Consider the following 23,004-nt stretch of genomic DNA (forward strand, 5'->3'; position numbering starts at 1 on the left):
CTGAAACCTGATTTAATTGTTCGATGGAAAAATCACATCAAGAAGTAGCTTGAGTGGAGAAGAGATGAACAGATGAACAGACATACCTCATGGTGTACAAGAGTGTCCCATCGTCTTGGATTCGTAGAAGCTTGTTTGGCATCGTCATGTTATGTGCCACTGACTTTTTCCCGTTGTGAAAAAATGTATCTGGGGTCCAGATTTTGCTGGCCATTAGGTTGTTCAATCGAAGAATGTTCATTGGGCCCTTAAACTTTAATCTCTCATCCTTCCATCTCTGACGGAAGAAAACATCTATCGTGTACTCCTGTAATGGAAAAAATACATGCTTTTTTTGAAACAATGAAACACTAATCTGCTTTCTGAGAACAAAGAATAGAAAACCTCTGTTTGCAAAATTCCCCTGGTAAAATTGTCAAGGGAGAACAATCATCGCAAGAAATTGTGTAATACTGAAAATAATAAACAGGAAGTCAATGCATTAAGGGTATGACATTCTTCTTCATGATTGGTTTGTTGTTCATGTTGTTTTTATATTGAACTCTTTCAATATTTAGATTTCTGTATATCTGATACACAAAGTATCTGTGACATGGGTATCTTCATTAAACACAGTAAGGAAGGAAAGTAAGGAAAAAATACACAGGAAGACATTAAATAGTTCTTTCAGCATCTTCTCCTGTAGAGTAACCCAGCATTTCAAGAGCATGGAGAATGGCTGAGACTGGAAGTAAGGAAACAAGGCAACCCCTAAAGGGTAGAGTATATACAAGCAGAATGATGTAAGATTTCTCCAAAGAGGAATGTAAGGCTCTGTAGTGGCGTGGATTTTATGAACAAAAGTACGTGGGTAGGAAACAATAGCTGATGATTAACAGGTGACACTCACTGCCTGGTGAGCATTACTCTGATGCCTAGTCTTGGGAAGGCAGTATAATCTGCAAAAAAAGGATGCAAGCAAAAATAGATGACCTAGACCAGATGCCTGTGTCAACCAGTGCTGGGTATCCCATCTGGTGGGGTTTGCTGCTGTTTAGCTGGTTGCTGGCTGGGGTTAAACCACAACACAAGCAAACAACTGACTAAACATTGATAATGTAAATTCATCAACTATCTTCAAAATGGAACTGTAAATGGATTTAATGTTTTGCTACTGTCAGCACAGCACATAAATTGGATATGGGAGAGCTTAAAAACTATGTTGGAAGCAAACTGTATTCAGCATATTGGCAAATGCTACCTTGGTGCAATTTTGTTTTGTTGGACAGGTACAAAATGGTCTCATGATTTCAAAGTATTAGTATGCTGCAGCAGTCTGTACTACTGCAACTGCTCTGCACAAACCATTTTCAAGTAAACGGTCTTTGAATGGAAAAGGCCTGATAAAATTTAACCAATATAAAATTTTCAAGGGATTTCAATATAAAAGTGACTTCAAAGAACTCATCAGCCTCTATCATTTTCTGCTGGCTCCCTCGTGTGCTGCTTAACAAGCATTAAGGTTCTTCTCCATCAATCATACAGCAATACAAAAGGAGTGCTGACTAGACAGCGACAAGTGACAGCTCTCTTCAGCTCCTTTGGTCTGTGAGCCAAAGAGCTGTGAGGACCTTTTCCAGGTCAGGGCCAGAGGCTAAGGAGAGCATGTGGAATAAAGGAAAGAGAAGTTTTTTATGTGAAGGAGCATGACAGGGGCAGGAGAGAAATCAGTTCTCATTACGAACTGTAACAAGTGGGAAGAGATATTTTGGAAATTATGGATACTTATAAACTAATCTGACAAAAAACAGAAGCTCAATTTTTAACTATACCAGAAGGTCGTACATTAATGTGATAAAATTTTGTGAATTTTCTAATTAAGATTTTAAATATTTAAAATAATATTAAATAAAACTAATGTGACAATACACTGAAAATTAATTTGGTTCTCTTTAACTCCATTTTCTATTATCTCTAATAGTATTTCAGTAAATATATCTGTTTAATACAAAATTATGAACCTCTAAAACATCTTACTTTGATATTATACTCGATTTTGTACAGTCCCTCATCACTGCCAGAGACACTGCCTCATAACAAGTGGTTTGCTCATTTGTCTATGACAGACCACATTCAATTGTCCTCTTTTATTTGCTGATTTATATGTTGTTTTAGTTGTTAAACATCATGTGACTTAAAATCCCATTTACAAATAGCAGTTGCAGACAAGGGAAAGTGACAAAATGCATAGTATCATGGAGGATCAGGAGCAGCAGGGGAGTATATGAAATCTGGATAGAAATACCAGGTAATTAAAGGAAAACAAATGCCCTAAGAGCTTCCTCATGGTTTTTGTCTGAGGGGCTTACCAATAAATCATTTTTGTGGTAAGATTGATGTTTGAGGTATAAAGAATTGGGAATAAGAGCCTGAGGGAGTAAGACTTTGAAATTCCACTGAAATTCAACAGGAGTGAGTGATATGTCCTGCAGGTTCTTTTGACAAGCACCCCTGCACATAAATGATTAGAATATAAATCTGGACTTTTTTGCAATGTTTCCATCAATAAAGAACTTCAAAGATCCTGCTTCTTAACTGTCTTCCAACATACATAAAAAGAATTACAAGAGAAATAAAACAGGAAAAAAAGCAGACATGAAACACCAATAAATCAAAACAGCAACATTTCACAAAAGCTCGCATCTGCTGCAAGGCAACAGCTAAGGAAGTAGAATGAGCAGGAAAGAATCTGAACTGCAGCCTTGAGAGATCCTGCTGATAAATCTCTGACTGGTCCACAGGTAATGGTTAATGGCTCAAACACTCTTAAGGTAACCACCAAAGGACTTTGCCCACTATGGCAAACTGCATGAAGAAGCAACTGCTCATCTGAGACCACAGAACTCCCCTCTCTCCCTCTCCCCGGTATGCCTCTGTGAATTCCTGGAAATCTGGACAGTAAGTTAAGCCTCCTGATGGGAACTTGAGATAAGATAAAGGTGCTGCTTTTGTCCAATTATCTCAGGTCTAAGGAGAAGTAAACAAGGCTGAGAAGAATGTATCCACAAGAAAACCCAACTCAGCAGATGTGCTGAAAATAAGCCCTGGCTTGGTCTGTCAGGGAGAGACCATAGCCACCAGACTCATTTCTGGGGTCTTCCACCAGAGGACTGTACATGATCCACAGCTGCAACAGATCCATGGTGTTGCAAAAGACAGTATAAAACTCCCCTCCCCAGGAGAGGTGTCTGGGCATTCCCATGTAAATCTGAACTATATTAACCCACTGAACTCTATGTTTCATGGGCTTCCTCCACCCTGGCAGATCAAAACTGAGACCATCACTTTGACCAGCAAACACTGAAATTACAACAACCAAGTCTTGTCATTGAATCCACGAGTGATGATATCTTTCTGCTCTTCTCCTTTCTTTCTATTTCTTTCTTTTCCTTGTAAATTTTCTTCAGTGTTATTTTTATGCTTTTGTATTGCTATAGATATTAATAACCAAAATGGCTACATACCTCCTTTCCCCTGCAACCAAAATTTTCCAAAATTAACTTTTTTATATAGAACCTGAGTTACCCTCACCTTTGGGGTGGTCTGTAACACCATCCAGCCTGTGCTGGAGACCTTTATTTCAGAACATCTCATTTAGAAGATGGAAACACAGAATAAACCAAGGTTTGGTGTGAATGATGATGAACACCTTCTGCTTCTGTTTACCACAATAGTAGTAAAATCTCACATAGTTCTTAAATAACTTAACTTTCTACAGACCTCTTTGCATTTTTTCAGTGGAAGTACTAGGATCTCAATTTTGTATGAAGGGAAACTAAGGCACAGAGGTGAAATTAATTTGTCAAGATCCATTTAAAATGATTATGAAAAGCAAAATACAACTTCTGCCTCTGCAGTGCTGTATTCAGTGATCCCATGTTCCATTCCATGCCAAATCTATTCTACTTATGATCATGGATATCTCTATTGATGTTACCATATAAAATAAATGAAAAAATAGGAAGGTATTGAAGTACTTTGAACATAATCAACATGATAAAAAGCCAGCATTTATCAAAAGATGCTACATAAAGATTTTGAAAATAATTCCTATTTGATGTATATGCCACTTTGTGGTAAATCCTGTGTAATGTTTTTTTTTCAATCAAGACTAATATTCTGTGAGAAACGCAAATCTGGACTCTAGGAAAAAATACTCCGATTAATACCTGATACTAATTTCATTCATTCTGCAGATGTTAAAAAAAAAAAAAAAACTATGTAAAAAACCCTGTGCTCTTTCTGGACATGACCTAACCACTCTCCGGTATATAGTGCAGTATCTCCACAAAATCACAGGAGCATAATTCCAGGTCTTCAAAGGACTCCTGCGATCATTTCTAGACAAGAAAGTGTTTCCTACTGTGTGGTGTCTAAAATGGTGCTTACACAGCTAAACTCTAACACAGTACAATTAAACATAATCTTTCAAATATGTATTATAGCACCTTCCATGAAATTTAGGTACAGATGATGAGATTCTTACTGCAGTTTTAAGAAGCACTTGACCCTCTTCAATGGTCAGAAGAACAAAATGGTGAGGAAATTTCATTCCTCTTTTAATATGGGGTTGTTGTGCATAACAGTATGCACCATAAAAAAGACATTAGTATCTCTGGGAGAAGATTTAACTGACCTGAGTATAAGCAATCTCCACTACATGGTAGTCTTCTTTTTTTTTTTTTTTTTGCTAAGGCCAGACTTGTATGGGAAAAGTTCAAAAAACAAAAACCATACTCCTATCCTTTCCGATAATGGTTGGCAGATTTTGGCAGTTTTAGCATCTGAAGTAAAGATGGACATGTTCCAAATATCTCAAAAATTGTAAGTGTCCATTAGCAAGCAGTATTGTCCTGAAGCAGATTGAACATTTTTTTTTATTACCTTCTAAAACACAGCATTTTGTTTAATGAAGAGTTCAAGCCAGAGTTCCTCATTCCCTACTTGTAAAAATTTTTAATAGTCATTTCTCTAAAGTATGTTTGTCTTTTTCCTGACCACTCTTAAAGCCATTAACTGATATATATATATAACCACAAAACAAATTTTAAATACTATAAGATATAAGACTTTTAAAAGGCAAATAAAAAAAAATTAAAAACAAGCGAAGGGGAAATGGCATATACAGCTTTTCACTGAGTCCTTAAAACAGTTAGAAATACTGTGGTTGACACACTATGAGATAAACAGTTCAGATTCATGGACCTAAATCTCACTTAGATAATATAGGAACTGCATATTAGTATTTGTTTTTACATCGGTATAATTTCTTAATTTTAATTCTTAAAATGTACACTCTAGTTTTCATATCTGCCTTAAGGAAATGTGTAATTTTACTTTCAGATTTGTTTAAAAATGTTAACAATATTAGTATGTAACTGGTGCTGTAGAATACTAGCATGATTGGTATGCATCTGAGCATCAAAATCACTTTCAAGAAAACCAAGAAGGAGTTTAGACAGAAGACTCAAAAAATGTAATTACTCAAAGCAAAATGATCTGCCCGGTATATGCACACTTATTATAACCTGATGATATTCGTCAGTGTGATGAGTGTAAGTCTGTGATGCAACTTCTGCAATTCAATTTATTAAACCTGCACACTAGACATTTTCAGTGAATGCTGAAATTAGCTTTACAGTAGGAGGATCACATCATTAGTTGGTTGCCTTAGTGGTTGTCTCTGTGGGCAGATCTATGCAGGGTGCAGATGGCACACTGAAGGAATAACACACTACAGCAGTCTGCATAAACTAGTTCATCATGGTACGGCTTGGCTTCACCTAGGCCCACCCACCAGATTGGACAAACAATCTATCTCACTTGCTACTTATCTCTTCTCTAAAAGCAAGCAATTGTCTAACAATATGAGGACTGAAAGAGTTCTCCTCCGATCCTCCTCAAAGCCCCAATCACAAGCATTGACTACTCAGGCTCTGCACAAGCACTTGTGTATCAACATCAAACCCCATTACAGAGATAAGTAAACTGAGTCCATTTCCTCTCTCCAAAACTTACCTTCTGATGTGTGCGCAGCACAGAACATAGAAGGAAACAGCAGACAGCAAGAAGTTCCCTTCAGGTCTTTCGGAGTGTAGATCTTACATACTAGTGAATAGAATCCTTGAAAATATTCTGATGAAGGAGGACTGTGGTTTGAAACTGCCTTGTTGGTTATTTTTTACCAAAACCCTTAACAGCCCTGTTAAAAACTGAAACACTACCCCATCAATGCATTTCAAAGGAACACGTATTCATTTTTAAATACATAAAGTAATGTCTGCCAGATACATATGACCTTTAATACTATCAAGAAAATGTGGAATATTTCTAGGGAATTGCAGCATGATTTTTCTCTATTTGAGTAACTCATTTCAAGCCTTTTATTTCTGCCTAATCTGTCAACTTCAGTCATTTTTGTCTAAGCATTTAATCGTAACATGAAGTATTTTTTAAAAATTTGTAAAAAAATGTGTTTAACCAGTTTGAATGATAGTGTCTAGGGAAGAGAATGTCTTTCTATTCATATTAATGTAAGAAAAGGACCTTCTCTGAATAAATTTCTGTCTCTTTCTTTCCAAATAGCTGATGTACAGTGAACTCTGAGTCTAAAAGAAGCACCAAGGAGAGATAAGAGGGGCATGTAAGAGATATGAATAGGGATTACTTAGAAGAGAGACTATGGGACATTTTTCCCACTACTGTCACTAAAAATAAAAACACTTCTCATTATCCTTTTTTTATTCAGACCTGGAGAAAGAGCAACCCTGAAACACAGTGGATGCCTGGTGACAGGAACAGGAAGCCAAACAAAGGTACAGAGAGAGCTAACGGCAGTGACAGGCTTGGACACAGCCTCTGACAAATCAATCTCCAATACTGATCCACTTGGCAGGATGTTGCACATCCTGAGGAAAAAGACTTCCCAACAGAATAAAAGGACAGAAACTCTGCAAGAGATCATGTGAGATATTCTCATCAAAATTTCAGCGTATGGATTTAACTTGCAAAGGTAATTACCTGAGCCAGTACTAAAAGGGAATAAAGCAACAAGTTCATTGACTTTTCAGAAACATATCAATTATAAAAACACAACCTAGATGCTCCCCAATGCTCCCCAATACCCAAAAAATCCAAGTGTATTTACCATTTCTTTTACTCTTTAGTCTTCTCTTACTGAGTTCAAATAATAACTACATAAAAGTAATTGCAGTACTTTTTTTAATCTTTTTGAAAAAAAAAAATCTTGATGCATTCCCTTATTCTGTCCAGAATTATATATCCTACCACTCCTGTAAAACTTCTCTTAAGTTAAGGAATCCTAGCTAATAATTAGACTTTGAAAGAGCTAAAAATAAGTTGCATAGGAAAAATAACCAAAGCAAAATCTGAAATGCAAACTGGAATGAGGAAATCTGAAAAACAGACAGAAAAAAAGAAATAGGGTTCCAAGTTCAGTCACTATCTCTAAAGAACCATCCTCAGTTGTAGTGAGGAATGCTGTAACCCTTCTGATCATTTCTGTATTTGACTTTCAGTCTTCATTGAAAATTTCTATTCTGGCTATATTTGAAAAATCAGAAACATTTATTGACATTTCAGTTGAAAACTTGACGAGATGGAAGTGTGTGTAGTGATGAACTAGCTGTGTATGACAATCTCTACAGAGAAATGTTCCTGTTCCTTTACTTCAAAGTGAAAAACTGCAGGTCTATCATCAAGAAACTAGGAAAAACTTGTTTACAAACAACCTGGGAACAAAGGTGTAACCACAGTAAACAAAACTCCCCAATAACAATGAAAATCTAAGACTGAAAGTTGGAGTACAAAAGTCTCAGAAAGCTTCTTAGTTTTTAATATTCAAGCTAAACTGATTCAAGTCCTGCCACCTACTAACCGTGTGTTGTAGGAAAGCTGGGAAGATGTTCCCGTGATAATCAGAAAGACTGTTCTGAGGCAAAATTTGCTAAATCTTGGCAAAGCTTTTTCCACAGCAGACCTTATATAAAGGGTCTCAGTACCTACATAATCTGTCTTACATAAAATAACTATTGCCTGAGGAGTAAATAGGTCTCATTTATTGTAGATATATTTTTTTCAGTTATGGACATCAGCACTTACTATGTCTATGGCTATGGGGGAAATTTCAGAGCCAAAGTGTCAGAAGAGCCTGTAAACCACCAAGTCTGAGAAAAAGAGGTCAAAGTACAATGCTTTCAGTGCCGAAATTCAAGCTAGCAGCATATAGAGTTTTAATGATGGTAGAGTTTACCAGACTTCAAGTAATTAATTTTTAAAAACAGAAAAAATAATTAGGTTTAATGTTCAATCCTTTTTACCCTACAAATTACAATTCAACCAAGTTTATCCTTTACCTCTGAATTTTCAAATATTAAATATTTTAATTTCACGATAAATGCTTTAATTAGCATCTGCAATAATAATTTAATCCTATAACTCTTTAGAAAATTCAGAGGTGCTTTGCTTTTCAGTTGTTCTGTCCAATTTTTCATTTGTTTGTTTTTCTAAACAATGCAGCTTTTCTTCTCTCAGGCTAATGTCAAAATAAATTTGTATCACTGATTGGGTTAGAAGCCTATAAGGCATAGCACCACAATACTGAACTTAAACATTTCTGAGAAATAACAGCTCAAAAAGACAGAAGAGTGAAAGTAAAATCTGTTTGATCCCATGTTTTGCTTTGCCTTCCTTGATTCTCACAAGTTTGCAAAAGGAAGTTGAAAATTCTTATATATTGGCATTGTATATTTGACATTAAATAGAGTGGTTGACATAAAACAGCATTTCTTTGACACAAATGATACAGATACCCAAATATTTTTGTTCATTTGAAGCACAGTTTGCAACATTCTCCTGGCCAAGAGTGAACAGATTTGGTAGCTGACTATTTTGGTCAGAACAAAGAGTAGCATCTTTTTAACTTTGTCAAAATGTTAATCCACAACAAGGACCAAATGTTTTTGACTCTTAACACATTTGGAGAAAAATCTCAGCCTCATCTTCTACCTCCTGAATTTATCAATGGCAACTTCAGCTAACTTAAAATCAGTCAAAGACCAAACTCTCCTGGACTTAATTATTTTTTGGCAAAATTGTGATACTGGAAAAATACAGTGAATGTGAATAAAAACCTACATTCTAGCAACCATACCAAGTCACAGATTGTACACAATACTATATTATTATTAACGGTAATATGCTTGTGAGGAAAACAGAAACCTCACAAAGTCATAGCAATTCAACAACAAAGGTTAGACTTACATTTTATCAGCTTCGTGAATCATCGCTGCGTGAGAACAGTGTCCTTAGTTCCAATCCAACCCATCACTGCCTGTGTGCCACTTCCTTCTTCCATACTCTAAACATATATTAATCATCTCCCATGTATGTGAGTCCCCTTCCTATTTTCAAAAGCACCCCTTTTCTTCTAAGCACCATTATTCTTCACAAGATACTAACCAAGGAGGAAAAAACAAACTGGAAAATAGATCATGCAAAGCAGTGCAGTCACACACACAATGCTTTTTCTTACTATAAGAAACCCCAGCTGAAGGAATCCTAGGGGCAGCAATAATCATCAGAGTTTTGGGCAACAGCAATGTTCAGCCTAAAAACCTCATGTGACTGAGGGCCTCATCATTCACATTGTGACAGCAGAGGACCTCAGGGGCTGGGACCCAACCTTCCTGAAAAATCTGTTTGGGATGCTCTGAAAATTCTGGAGGACATGGGCAAGGGTCAAACTATTCTTCCAATGAAGCCTTTTAAAGAGGAAATTTAAAAAATTATAATATCCCAGGGTTTCCAACATTTACAGAAGAAAATATCAATGAATGGTCTGTACAATAGTTTACATTATCAATTCAGTCATGCAGGTCCTAAATGAAAATGTCCTCATGGTTAATACTCTAATGTCACCTTCATGTTCGACAGAATACGTGATGGTTTGGAAGCTATTATTTCAAAACTCACATGTTGAAATTTTCTAATTGACTGCTCATACGTTTCAAAATTATTTTATAATTATCAACAGAACAAGCTAAATTAACCCTGAAGCTTGTAGTAATAAGAATTAAACTGCTCTTACTTATCTATCTACTTATCTGCAAATAAACCTACCCATTACAGCAACAGCTGCCGTTCTGATGCACTGCACTCTTTGATTAACACCTCTGCATAGATCTCTTAGAGCTGTAGCATCAAAGGACCTGACCCCTTACTGCACTGTCTATATGTCTATGCAAATAGACACCCAGAGTTCTCCACACATTTATCCACTGATATCAAAAGTGTGTTGGGAGCAAGGGAATAGGCTCAGGCAGCTTTTCATTACATTTCCATTTAAGCACAGATGACTTGCACAGCCTTGGGTAAGTCTCCTCGTGTCTCAGTACTCATTTTTAAAAGTGGATTAGTATCATGTCCCTGTTACACAGGACTACAATAAATGCAAGACTTTACCCCTGTAAAGTCATGAGATACTAGACCAACAAGGTCAAGATGTTCATATCATCTTTGTAAATAGCTGTGGATACCTTTTTTACAAAATTATTAATAAAATAAAAATTTCAAAAACCTAAAATCATTAGGAAAAAACACCTCAAGAGAATCAGCAACATGTAATAAAAACAACAAAAAAGTGTATTTCTCCTATGAAATGGCCTTTCATGTGAAGCATCACTAATGTATTCATAAATATCAAAACATAACTTGAAAATTGAAACTATCCCACACAAAAAAACAAACACAAAAACCCACCAGAATATATTCTCCAAAGCTATGATTACCTGCTAGTCAGTAAGCAAATAACTTTTAAAATATACAATGTACCATGAAAAATTTAGTTTCATAAATTTGTTCATAACATCACAATGTTCCCTGTTTTGTATGATGCATAACCTGACTTTTTTCATAGAAAAAGAAATGTTGCCTGATTTAAAAAATATTCATTTTTAATACCTATGGATACATCTAGGTACTGTTTTATATGTCTCATATATAATAATGAATGTTCAAAACACTTAAAAAATAATTTCGTGCAGGATTGGCAAGGGTAGTGTGGGAGACTGAGATGTTAATGGTTAATGGTTCAAACAATCAGCCATTTGAAAAAGCAGCCAGGGCTTTGCTGAGGATGAGCCCAGGTACAGAGGGTTCAAGCCCCAGGAGATGACCACAACAATGCAACTTTTGTTTAGCAAGAAGCTGGGGTTTGAGACATATAAGGGAAGAGGCCAAAAAGAAGCAGATCCTGTGAGGTGGATTAATACTTTTTATCATGCTGATGTCCTTCCTTACACAAGTGGCTCAGTTGTAAAACTCCCCCCACCTGGGACATTCACACACAGGCCTGATGTTCATCCCTTCTGATGGGGCACAACTGGCTCAACTACGCTGACTGAGAGGCAGCTGTCATGTCTTAGAAGGTGTCATAAACCAAAGACCCCTGAAATGCCCCAGATTCATTTCTGGGGCCTTCCACCAGAGGACTGCGCATGATCTACAGTGCTGCAACAGATCCACCGTGTGGCAAAAGACAGTTTAAAACTCTCCCACCCCGGGAAAGGTGCCTGGGCATTCCACCTAAAGCTAAGCACATGTTAACCCACTGAACTTTGTGTTTCGTGGGCTTCCGCCATCCCTGATGGGTCAAGATTGCGACCACTACTTGGACCAATGGACATTAAAATTGCAACAATCAAGTCTTGCCGCTAAATCCACAGATGTTGATATCATTCTACTCTTATCTTTTTTTCTCTTTCTCCCTTTTTTCTCCTAACTTCTCAAAATACATTGTAAGCCAGACTAAAAAATTCCTGTCAATGCCTTAATAAGTGCCTTGTGTCTGGATTTGTTAAGGCTGGCTAAGTTTAAGTTTGCTAAATTAAAATTTATGAAGTACTTACTTTGCCTGGATATTGTTTTAAAATGTGTCAAGTACCTTATTCTACCCTAATGTTCTAAATTTTGCAAGTAAATGTTTGTTGTTGAATCTGCAGAGAATTTTTTTCTCTCCTACACATTGCCCAGAGTAAATTAAACAACCTTGCCCTAAACCTGTCAAGTGGACAGGGGCATAAGAGGTAGTTAAAGTAAGTTTGAGATTGTCCTTCCCTTCCCTTTTAGAGAAGCTATATCCATCAGGTCTTCCTACCCAGTGTGAAACATTCTCCCTCATCTCTGTATTACTTGCAGTGAGCCTACAAACAATTCTTTATAATCCAGAGCAATAATCTGAAACTTACTTTCTTTTTTAATGTCACTGACTTCCTTAGATGCTTACTAAACAATTATGAATTGAAATGAAATTACAAAGGACAGATCTGCAAAACACCACAACCATGTTGATGACCCAGCTTCCAAGCTATGTCTTTCAAGAAGTTTAATTTAGATTTGACTCCCATCAGGTCCTTCAGTCTATTGCCAACATTAAGAGTGCTCCTTTCATTCCAGGTTTTCATCCAAGAGGAATCCAGTTCATCCATCTCAAGATTGCTCCAGAATATAAACCAAAATACAGTCAGTGGGACAGTCTGAAGATTTACAGGTCTAAACTAAACAGCTAATACAAGCACACTTATCATAAAGTCTATAAACCAGTTTCCAAATTTAGAACTACATGGGGTTAGGCACTTTCTGATTTCAGTGAAACTTTTAAATTCATCCACAATAAGTAAAAGAAGAATACAAGTTTAAAGGAAGTTCATATATATCTTACACCATTTACCCACATATGCAAAAGATTCAGGAACTCACCATATCAGTATCTGACACAGGTCCAAAACTGGTCACATAGATGTTAGTGAAGACTTCAGTAATACTATCTGATATAAAAAGAAAAAAAAAAAAAAAAACAAGCAAACATTTTAAATTGATAGTATTTTTTCTAACTCTCTATGCAAGATTATGGGACATTTTGAACAGATTTCTCTCCTTGTTTACTACCCCTAGCCAGTATCCTGTTGTAAATACTGGGAGGTTAACACACAGTTTGTCCCACAGAGTAGTTTGTTTCAGTTAAAGAACTATACAATCATCAGCAACTACACACGTATATCCCATTTCTCTACCAACAAGAATAACCACAGCATCTTGGACTTAACATGGAAGTACAGTTCTAAACACAAAACGCCTTTGTTGCAGAGGTGTTCTCTCTGCTGTCACAGATCTCTCCTATTAAAGCTTTTCTAGTTGAAGGCTGCTTTCTACATCTTCAACAGCTTTTCAAAAAAAAAAAAGACAAGAAAAAGCAATTATTGACTGCACCAAATGTAACAGAACAGCATCCTGCTTTTTAATTGGGTGTGTTTTTAAGTGGCACGTATTTTAACATAATAGTTCCTTTCCTTGATACACAATGCTCCTGATACATTGCTGTGGTACTGTGAACACTTTGAGAAAATGTCCTTCCTAATCACTGTAGCCAGACAGCCATGAAATCAGAATATTAGACATTGTACTGCAGGGAAAAATAATTGCTTAGTTTCCTATCTTCAGTTTTCAATTAGGCTCAAAATAGAACGATATTCACTAAGAGGGGTAGTACACACAGGAAATTTCTTACAGCAGTTGCCAATTAAAGTCTGCATTCTAGACAGTCAACACAAGGAATTCTCTGCCTTAAAGCCAGCTGCTGATTGGAAAAGAAAAATTTGAATATAACTAGGTGCAATTTGACTCATCACAAACCTTCCCATTCCCGAAAGTAATACAACTGCCTGTTACATGAGTGATCCTGCTGTTACATTATGATAGTATGTTATATTGTGATTCTATTTCCATATTTAATCACCATTAAATGCAGGTAATTAATAGCTTCTACTTTCCTAAAAGCTACCTTTTAACAAATATGTGATGTAAGCAAATTTTACTTCTAATTATATTGAGGCCAACAGTATAATCCCTGCTCTTTACCAGGAGAACCCAATGGTGCTCACTCACGACAGCAGAGTCTCTATCAGCCACCAGGAAAAGGCCAGGACTGATCCATGAGCAGCTGCATGGGGAGCAGTGCATTTTCAAAGGGATGTAGCTGCAAAGATACAGTGCTTTCAGACACCCTCCAGAGCATGGGCGAGGAATATTCATCCATTCTCATCTATAAGGAAACTTCCTTCTTCATCCAAACTCTAGAATACAGGACTTCATAATCCCTTCCTAGCAAAAAGAATCTTTTTTCCCAGGATCATGTCTGCTTTTCAAGCAAATAAATAAAGACTGACTCCTACAATTCCTCTGCATGTCCTGAGATATGTTTATTTGTGTGATAGAGACTTCTGGAATCCCTTATGAAGCATCCTTATGCAAGCTGAGTTGATTTCTACTCCAAACATCCTACAAACAAATTTTAAATCAGTGGACAGAAAAGTTGCTGAGTCTGCACTGCTCTTGGTATTCAACAAGGATAAAGTATGGGTCTGGCTGAAGTATTCATGCTGCCCGTGGGAGACTCTCCAGAAAAAAAAAAAAATTATTATCTCCAAATGGTTACCTGGCACAGACTGGAATGAAATGGAAGAGTGACAAGAGAGCTACTGTTCAGGAGGTAAAATGGTGCTGCAGGGACTAACTGGGAAATTTGGCCTGTACTGCGATGACTGTACAGAATCTTAATTATAATTCCATGAAAAACACTGGTGTTACTAAAATATGACTGGCAATCAAGTATCCCAACAGCAGAGTATCAAGACTAATTTCAAATATACTTGTATAATTTGAAGGGACCCTACTATAGGTAACAAGGTAACTTGGCAAATCTTTACCTGCACACGCCCCACCTCCCAAATGCTTGGAAGCATAGTCCTCTTGTAACCTCGCTCTATTGCTATCAGTTATTTGCATCTGATTTATTTTTTGACACAGAGGAATAATTTTAATATTTGTATATAACAAACTACAGGGCATGGAATCTTCAAGCTTGCCTTGCATTCAAAGTTTTAATTAAAAAAAAATCACATATTCTATTATATGATTTCTACACTATTCTGGATCCATCCTTCCATCAGAAATGAGCAAAGACAGAGAGGAGAACAAACATATTGACCACAACTTATGCTATTAAAACAGTCTGTAGATTCCCTCTGTTGGTGTGTGTTAGGAAAGAGAAAAGTACACTACAGAAGAAATGGCAGATTTTTATTTCTGCCTCCTATTTTCCAAATTCTGCATAGTTAAGAACTTTCTATTCCTAGTCTACCTTCAAGAAAACAAGTCCTTAAGGACAAAAGAAGCTGAAATGTAATAAATCTTGAATTACTCATGTTACCATCCACTGGTGTTAGCAGCCTGAGTGTTGCATTTGTTTCTTCCTTGTTACTTTACATATTGTTACAACAAAGGTTCCTCTGAATTAAAAAATTGAACTTGGGGGTTCAGAATCAATGTCTACAAAAAGAAAAAATACATCCTCCTTTTCTTAGAACAAATATTGTAGCTATTGCTTTGAAGGAGTATATGCTTGTCAAATAAACAATTCAAAAGCACAAAGCACAGTTTCAAATGGACTCTCTAATCAAAATTCATCCAGCAGGCGTCACAGTTACAGGCTTTTTATAACTCATATTCTGTCAAGAACAGCACAAGTCATCATACTTAGCCCACTAGAGATTCAAAGTGTTCTGGATAATCAGTTCTTCTGGAAAAGCCAAGGAATATACTCAGCTAAAAGATGTTCAATGCAACATTTGTTTGTGAAATCTAGCTTATTTTTTCGAGAAAAGTTAAGGACAAGCTTTTTACACTTGGATTATAAAATCTGTTTCCTCAAGTGACATGCAAGCACGTAACTAAAAGGCCTGATTTTCAAAAGTGCTTAAATCAACGGAAGCCCATATTGAAAAACAGTCTAGATTTTAAAGGATCCTCATTTATATTTGTGGGCTCTTTAGTTATTCTGAATCACTGCTTTTGAAGGTTATACAAAGAAATGGGAACAGGAAAGGGTAAGGATGTAATTTCTATTTATGATGCTTCTTTTAGGGGAACAAATCTCAGGCAAAGAATAAAACATATAGCTGCCACCATCACATGAAGTCCTCTAAAATTCTGCAAATGCTATTACAGCACCATTTCTAACTTGCTTTGGTCAGAAATGTTACAAGAGAAGCTCTATCTGACTTAGATCAAGCCAAAGGTAAACTGGCAAAATATAGTCAATAAAGTTAATAATAAAGGCAGGAATAAAAGCACTTTCCATGGAAGTAATTATTAAGATCATATTGCACATGGTTCTCAAGCACTGGTTTCTTCTGATTCCCTTTTCTTACTTGAACTGACATGGTATCATTACTGGAAAAAATAAAACATAAAGTAAGAAAAAGCAACACATATACCAAATTGCAGAAGATTTATACATCCTTATCTGTCCTTAGCTGGAAGGTTTGCTGTGCACTTTAATTACATATAGGACTTTAAAAATGTTAATTATAACAACTCCTCTATGAAGATAATAATTTTATTATCCTCAATTTTCCATACTTGGGAAACTGAGGCAGAAGGATTAAATTCATTGTAAGTAAGGTGAAGTACAAGTGTTTGCCAAGGCTGGTTACAGCTGTCCAGCACTAAATAATCACACTGGAAAATGTCAACATCATTGTCTTGTCAAAATTAGAAGAGTGGTTCAGAGCTCAGCTAGAGTTGATATCAGTGGTATTGTCAATTCCTTTATGCCAACTCTCCTGCTGTCGGGATACCCTTTCTGATGGTCCAAAATCCTGCTGTCTTGCTCCTCAGTAGAAGAGCTGGCTCAGCTGAAGTAGGCTGCTTGGCAGAGAATTTGCAGCAGCTGAAGTCTAAACCAGCTCAAGCTGAGTAATGGAGATGATCAGAAAAGTCAGATGAAAAGGTTCCTCATGAGCATTTACCAATTTGTCAAAATCGGAAGATTCCACAGAGGCATATAAATTTTCAATGAGTTTTTTTGGTCTGCTTTCTGACAGTAGTTTTTAAATTTTTTTCGCATTCTTTCGTATGTCCCTTCTCAGCTGCCTGCACCCCTGACAGGGAACACAGAGTTCCAGTGTCTGTGATGTGAGGTAGCTAGACGTGCAGGATTCTGCATACCTGAGAGCTCTCCCTTTTCTGGAGAAGGCTGAGACATCACTATCTTTCTTGAAATAAATTTCTGAGTATTTCTCATATTTGAGAATGACCTGGATATTACTCATTCCCTCTCGCGCCAAAATAATCTACAGTCCTTTCTTCACAGAGAGTAGGGACAAAACATTAATGGCTCATTCTATGTATGTTTAAAAGAAAGAGAAGAAAGGAGTGTGATCATTGCAAAATCTTCAGAAAGAACCATCAGAAAGGTTCCAGATGTTTGTTTGCATGAAGCTGGCTATATTATTGATTAATGTGTCAAGGCTGTTTTCACAAGAAAACAGGCTAGTAGGTTGGGTTGGACTTTTTATTCTTTTTAATTTGAATTTTCAGTCAATAAAGCTGTAAATACAGGTTTTGGGCAGCTAAAATAGAAGACAATCTCTTTGAGGTAATCCAAAACCATTAAAAGTGTTATTGGTGGGACAGAGCTTTTAAAATATATATAGGCAGTTCTAATGTATACTACAAAAAAATTCAGACAAACGCTATTTTAAACATAGAATTAATAGTGCCTGGGAGAACACTGCAAGGCTGTAACTGAAAGACTGCTACAGCATGCCAAAAATAAAGAAAAGTGAAAATAAAATACTGCTCTTTAATAGAGACAACAACAACAAAAAAAAAGGTCAAGTTGCAGTGCTATGGGAGCCTTAACTGAGGATTTCTGAGTTTTTGTGGAAATGCTGTCAAAAGCTTGATGTTAATTTAATTGTTTTTCTAAAAAAATTATTTAACTGGAATTGACATTGTTCTGACATTGTAATATGGTCTCCAGGGGCATGCTTGGCAATGTTGCCCAAAGGCCTTGAAAATGTCATTCATAATACAAGTCAGAAATTGCACAGGTGAAACAGCCAGGGTCTTAATCCATCAAAACACTGTTCCAACTCAACATGCTGCCCTTATCTGACAAGCTCCTTAGTGTGTCTGTTGGCAGCTCAAGACACTGACTGGCTGGCAGGGAATGGGGGTCAGAGGAGGTCATGCAACATGGAGCTGTAAAAGCAGCAAAATCCATGAGAACACAGATATTTCAAAATCGTGTTCTGACAGTTCTTTATTTTTGGTTTTGGTGGTTTTTGCGACAATTTTATTTATCCGACTTCAGCATCTTCATTCATTATCCACTATTAAATTACAACAGTCTCAAAGCCACATATGCCCTACATAAAATCACTTCCAATTTTTAAACTGAAGTCAGCTGTGAGAAGAATTCATTTCTCTCACTTCCAATGGCCTCACTCTATCCATGAACTATAAGCAAGAAAATATCTTAATATGAGCCATGATTCTCTTTCAATCTCCATCTTTAACTATATGTAGAATAAGCTTACCAGTAAGAGCAGTAATACCTCTAAGTATTACTATTAACAGTTTCATTCTTGATTCACATTGGTGTAAAGAAGACCAGAATCAGACACTGTACTTAATTTCTCATGGTGTTGACTGGAACAAGAATATATTCTGGAGAAAATGTCTGGAGGAAGAGACAGGAATTGAAAGCCAGTAGACAGAGAGACCCCAACTGACTTCCCTCTGAAGAGCTCATATCTATTAACAGACATTATATCACTTATTAAACTGACAACTCTATGTAAAGTCTATCGGGGCCCTCCAAAGGCCTATTCAGAACTTAGGAAATTCGGCAGTCCTGTAAAGCAATACCATAAATACCATTATGTCATTTACACTAACAGAATACTTGGGCAGCCCACATTGCCCAAGCCCACACTTGTATTTCAGCAAAGTAGCATCCATTATTCTGAAATTAATAAAACTGGTCCAAAATAGCAGGAAAAATTACTTGGGAAAACATTCTCAGATATGTTTTTAGCTAAACTAACAGCTTTTTTTAGGTGTAGGTTACCCACAAAATGTGCACAGAATGATATGTAGGCACATCTGTAACACAAATAATGTTTTATTATCATAGTATTTACTCTTTGTCCTGTATGTAAAAGACACTGGTGCAAACTGCCTTAACACCATTACCAGATACCAAATGAAAAAATTAAAAATTCCCTCTGTGCTTAGAGAACACTTACACATTACTAAGATAATTTTCACATATTAAAAATTTGGGGTTTAACTCTCAGTCAAAAAGAAGCGTGCAGATCACACATACAAACATTGTATTTACTACTTTTTCTTCTCTCTCTCCCAAGAGACCTTTAATTTGCAAACCTTATTACTTCAGGTCACAAAGTTAAACACATATCCATAGGGTCCTTTGAATGAAGAACCTTGGATACAAGTGACATCTGAGGCACAGTTTTTATTATATGCTTTCTCCACAAATTTGAGAAAGTCACTCAAGGATAGAGCTAAAAGACTGATTTTGGCGCCCAATTATCTCTTAAAGTATATTGGACAAGCTCCACAAAGTTATTTAAGCTCCAAGTTTCCATTTAAATCAATAAAAGTTAATCTGAATGTCTCTGTGGTCCAGATCATAATGACTAAATTTTGCACTTACATTTGTCTGAATCCCCTTTATTCCTAAATTGCTGTCTAACATTGTCAGTACCTAAAATTCCCTGGCTGCTTATATTTCTACCTTAAGGCAAAAATAACCCAGTGCTGCCAAGCAGCCTAAAGAACTGGCTCTCAACCAAGTCCCAACGAGTTCCTCAAACTATAAATAATTACAAATTTACTGAGCCAGAAAGATTTTGAGAGAGAAAGCAAGAAAACAAGCAAGAGACTGATTCCACAGCCTAGCAGCACTCGTGGGATAGAGAAGACATAAACTGAAGCCTCTGCTCAACATCTAATTATTTACACAAAACAGAACTCCTTCCAAAGACTGAGGAAGCATGCTGTACCTCAGAAAATTCACCTTTGTGGTCAAGACAGAACCTGACACACAATAACTGAGTTCATGTCTCTCCTCTAAATTAGAGCATGCACTTGACAAGAGCTGCTCTCTATTTTAAAAGTTTCCATTAAACCCGACTATCAGCTTTCCCTATAGCCCTTTGCAGGAAAGGAGGAATGGCATGGGCTCTAGAGGGGGAACATCCCTTTGAATAGATGAAGAGGAGACTGGTAATGTTTTCAAACACAAACTTGGTTGTTTCACGTGTGTTGGTAAGAAAAAGGCTTCAGCTGCATGCCTCTCTTCAGCATTTTTAATTACTTAGCTTGACAGATTCCTACTCAGTTTATCCACTTTACGAACCACATTTGTAGACAGTTAAGGCTATGCCCACACCATTTCTGAGCTGTGCCAACACGCTCAGCTTTACCCATGTTCCACACAGGATGCCCACCCGTTTGAAGCAATGAATTCCACTGTATGTGGGGTCCAGAAGACGTGGGAACTGACAAACCTAAGCCCTCAGTCTGGGGGGCCAACTGGCCAAAGACCATGAATGCCTCTAGAGGCCAGTGGGAAAAAGAGATCTCAGTCCATATTCTGACACATATGCAGCTATTTTATACAAATAAATAAGTAAAACATCTCCAGTGGAAGAAGCCACTTTCTCAGAATGAACAAAAGCCCTGTCTCTACATAAAAGGTTTGGAAAGTGAGAAACATGAATTCAGATTACTTTCCAAATCAGATAGGGAATAACTAAGACATTTAAGGTAGAATGTACTTTATCTCTGATGAGAAGGTTATTGTACTGACTGGTGCAGCTCATATCACATTGGGCCAATCAATCAACCAGTGTCTAGCCTGAATAATGCCAGTACTTCAACATGAGAGAGATTTCAAAGCAACCCAAAAGTGCATAGCTTAATTGGTTCTTTGCACTGGGAAAAGACCGTATTTAGACACTCTCACTCATTACTGTTGGACTTCATAGGCTTTTGTCACCTCCGGCAATATTTTGACAATCTCAGAGGTATTGACTGCCAAGCGATTAAGAAAGCAATTAACTATCTAGACAGCTTTTTGGATTTTTTTCCTTATCATTTAAACAGAGCAGTCCTCCAATTTACAGGTTCATTGTAAAGATATTAATACAATATGGATGCTTTGGTTGTATAAATACTTGCGATGACTGGGTAATTATGAACAGTAGTGTAGACTATGGTACAATTAAAAGGAGAGAAAATGTTGCAAAGAAATAAATCAGATCATTGGGAAGGACAGTCTAAACTCATGGGCAATATGAAACTTGTTCCCATAAGACTGCCATGAAATCTGCCAAATCTCCATTTCTTCCCTTTTCATTACATCCTCACATACCATTAAAAAAAAAAAAAAAGAAAAATAATTTTAAAGTATTCAGCTCTAAAATAAACTACCAATGTGAGTAATTTTTAGTTAAAGTTGCACAAAATATTCAATGGAAATGTGAAATTGAAAACATAGTTGAGTTTGGCTGGAAGAAACTTGATCTTCCTGAAATGGGTTACTTAAAAGGTTAAAGGTAAAAGCTAACACACAACATATTTGGCAGCAAACCAAAACTACACGTTACTCAAACAAAAAATAAAACATCAGCACTAAACCTTGTCCTTTAGACACTACAGCTTCCATCAGGATGCAGAGAGAGTGTTTATAAATACCAGGCCAAGTAACAAATATGACTACTGCATTGTTCAGATCAACTGGATGAGCATGACAGAGCTAAAATGAACAGACTGCCCCAACACTCTCTAAAGAATGAGACAGAAGAAGACAAAAAGAGCACTCAAACAAGTCTGGAAGTCTGGAAGGGAGCAGACTTTGATAAAGTAAAGCAGTAATTATTTGAACTGACCTGAATCGGTCTCATCACACAAGTAGGGAGGGCAAAGTTATTATTCGCATGAGACCATATTTCTGTCTACTCTGCTTAGAGGTTTGTGCTATTAGGAAAAAAAACCATAACATGTAGGTAAGGCAGAAAAACTCCCCAATTTATTTCAGATTGTAGAAACTTAGAAGTTTTTATCTCTTTTCCCTTTTTTAAATGTTTGAATTTTATGACCTCAGTACTTAAAGTCATGGAACACCTTGGCAAACTCTGCTGCATTACACTTCTAGGCTAATTTCAGGTTTAATCTCTGTGCTTCATTCCAAGTCACTTATAAATCATCCCATTTGATACACTCACTCTGACAGTCCCTCCTGTATTTCAAACCACATCTACCCTTAACAGCAGTATCATTTTTAAAAAGAGCAGCTTCCAGTTTCTCTTTGCAGTCATAACACAGCCAAATCTGGGCTTCCTAAGCAATGCTTTTGTTGTATAGTAGCTATTGACTCACTTGATTTTTGTTGCTAGCTTATTTGCTTGCACATCTCTTACACAGGCCCAGCTGCTTTTCTAACCAAGATCACTCATCCTAGTTTTATCCAAGTTAGATTTCAGAAGGCACTTTGGTTCATATATATTAAATATGTAACATGTCAACTTGCCAGTGAAAGTACAGGTTATGAAAGGAGGCTGTCCTTCAGGACCTTCCCACATTCTAAACATTAGAAAAACACAAATTCTCATCATTTCCTGGAAGAACATTCGAAGTCAAAGTCCTTCTTCATCACACACCTGTGAAATGGCCACAGAATCCAGTGGGATGGCCAAGAAACTGTGATAATACATAGATACACACAGAACATTTCATTCTTTGGCTACACACTACTTTGTCTAATCGAAAACAGACACTGTCACAGTGCTTATTAGCCTCGTTAATTATTTAATGAAGAGCATGCCAGAGCCCACCGAAGTCAGTGAAAAAGTCTTCCCCTAATGATTATCAGCTTCAGCAGAAGCCTTTGGAGTGTGTCTGTCTCTGTGGTCAGCCATGGCAAAAAAGTTGTCATCCTAGAGCTGACAGAAACTGTGACGAAGCTCTGGGAAGGACTGTCTTGCTTGTTCTGTGGCAAGCACTCATGTCACC

General features: G+C 36.8%; 1 protein-coding gene across 1 annotated transcript in view; it reads right to left on the bottom strand.

The window, feature by feature from the left end:
• The window catches only part of GABRA2 (gamma-aminobutyric acid type A receptor alpha2 subunit), a 64,466-nt gene that overhangs the window by 25,956 nt on the left and 15,506 nt on the right, over nucleotides 1-23,004 (bottom strand). The window contains exons 3-4 of the mRNA XM_008641407.2: nucleotides 12,817-12,884; nucleotides 87-307 (exon numbers count right to left, since the gene is read on the bottom strand). Of these exons, the coding sequence (XP_008639629.1) occupies nucleotides 87-307; nucleotides 12,817-12,884 (289 nt within the window). The remainder of the gene's footprint in view (nucleotides 1-86; nucleotides 308-12,816; nucleotides 12,885-23,004) is intronic.

Source organism: Corvus brachyrhynchos, unplaced genomic scaffold (assembly GCF_000691975.1).
Source record: "Corvus brachyrhynchos isolate BGI_N302 unplaced genomic scaffold, ASM69197v1 scaffold17, whole genome shotgun sequence".
Lineage (NCBI taxonomy): Eukaryota > Metazoa > Chordata > Aves > Passeriformes > Corvidae > Corvus > Corvus brachyrhynchos.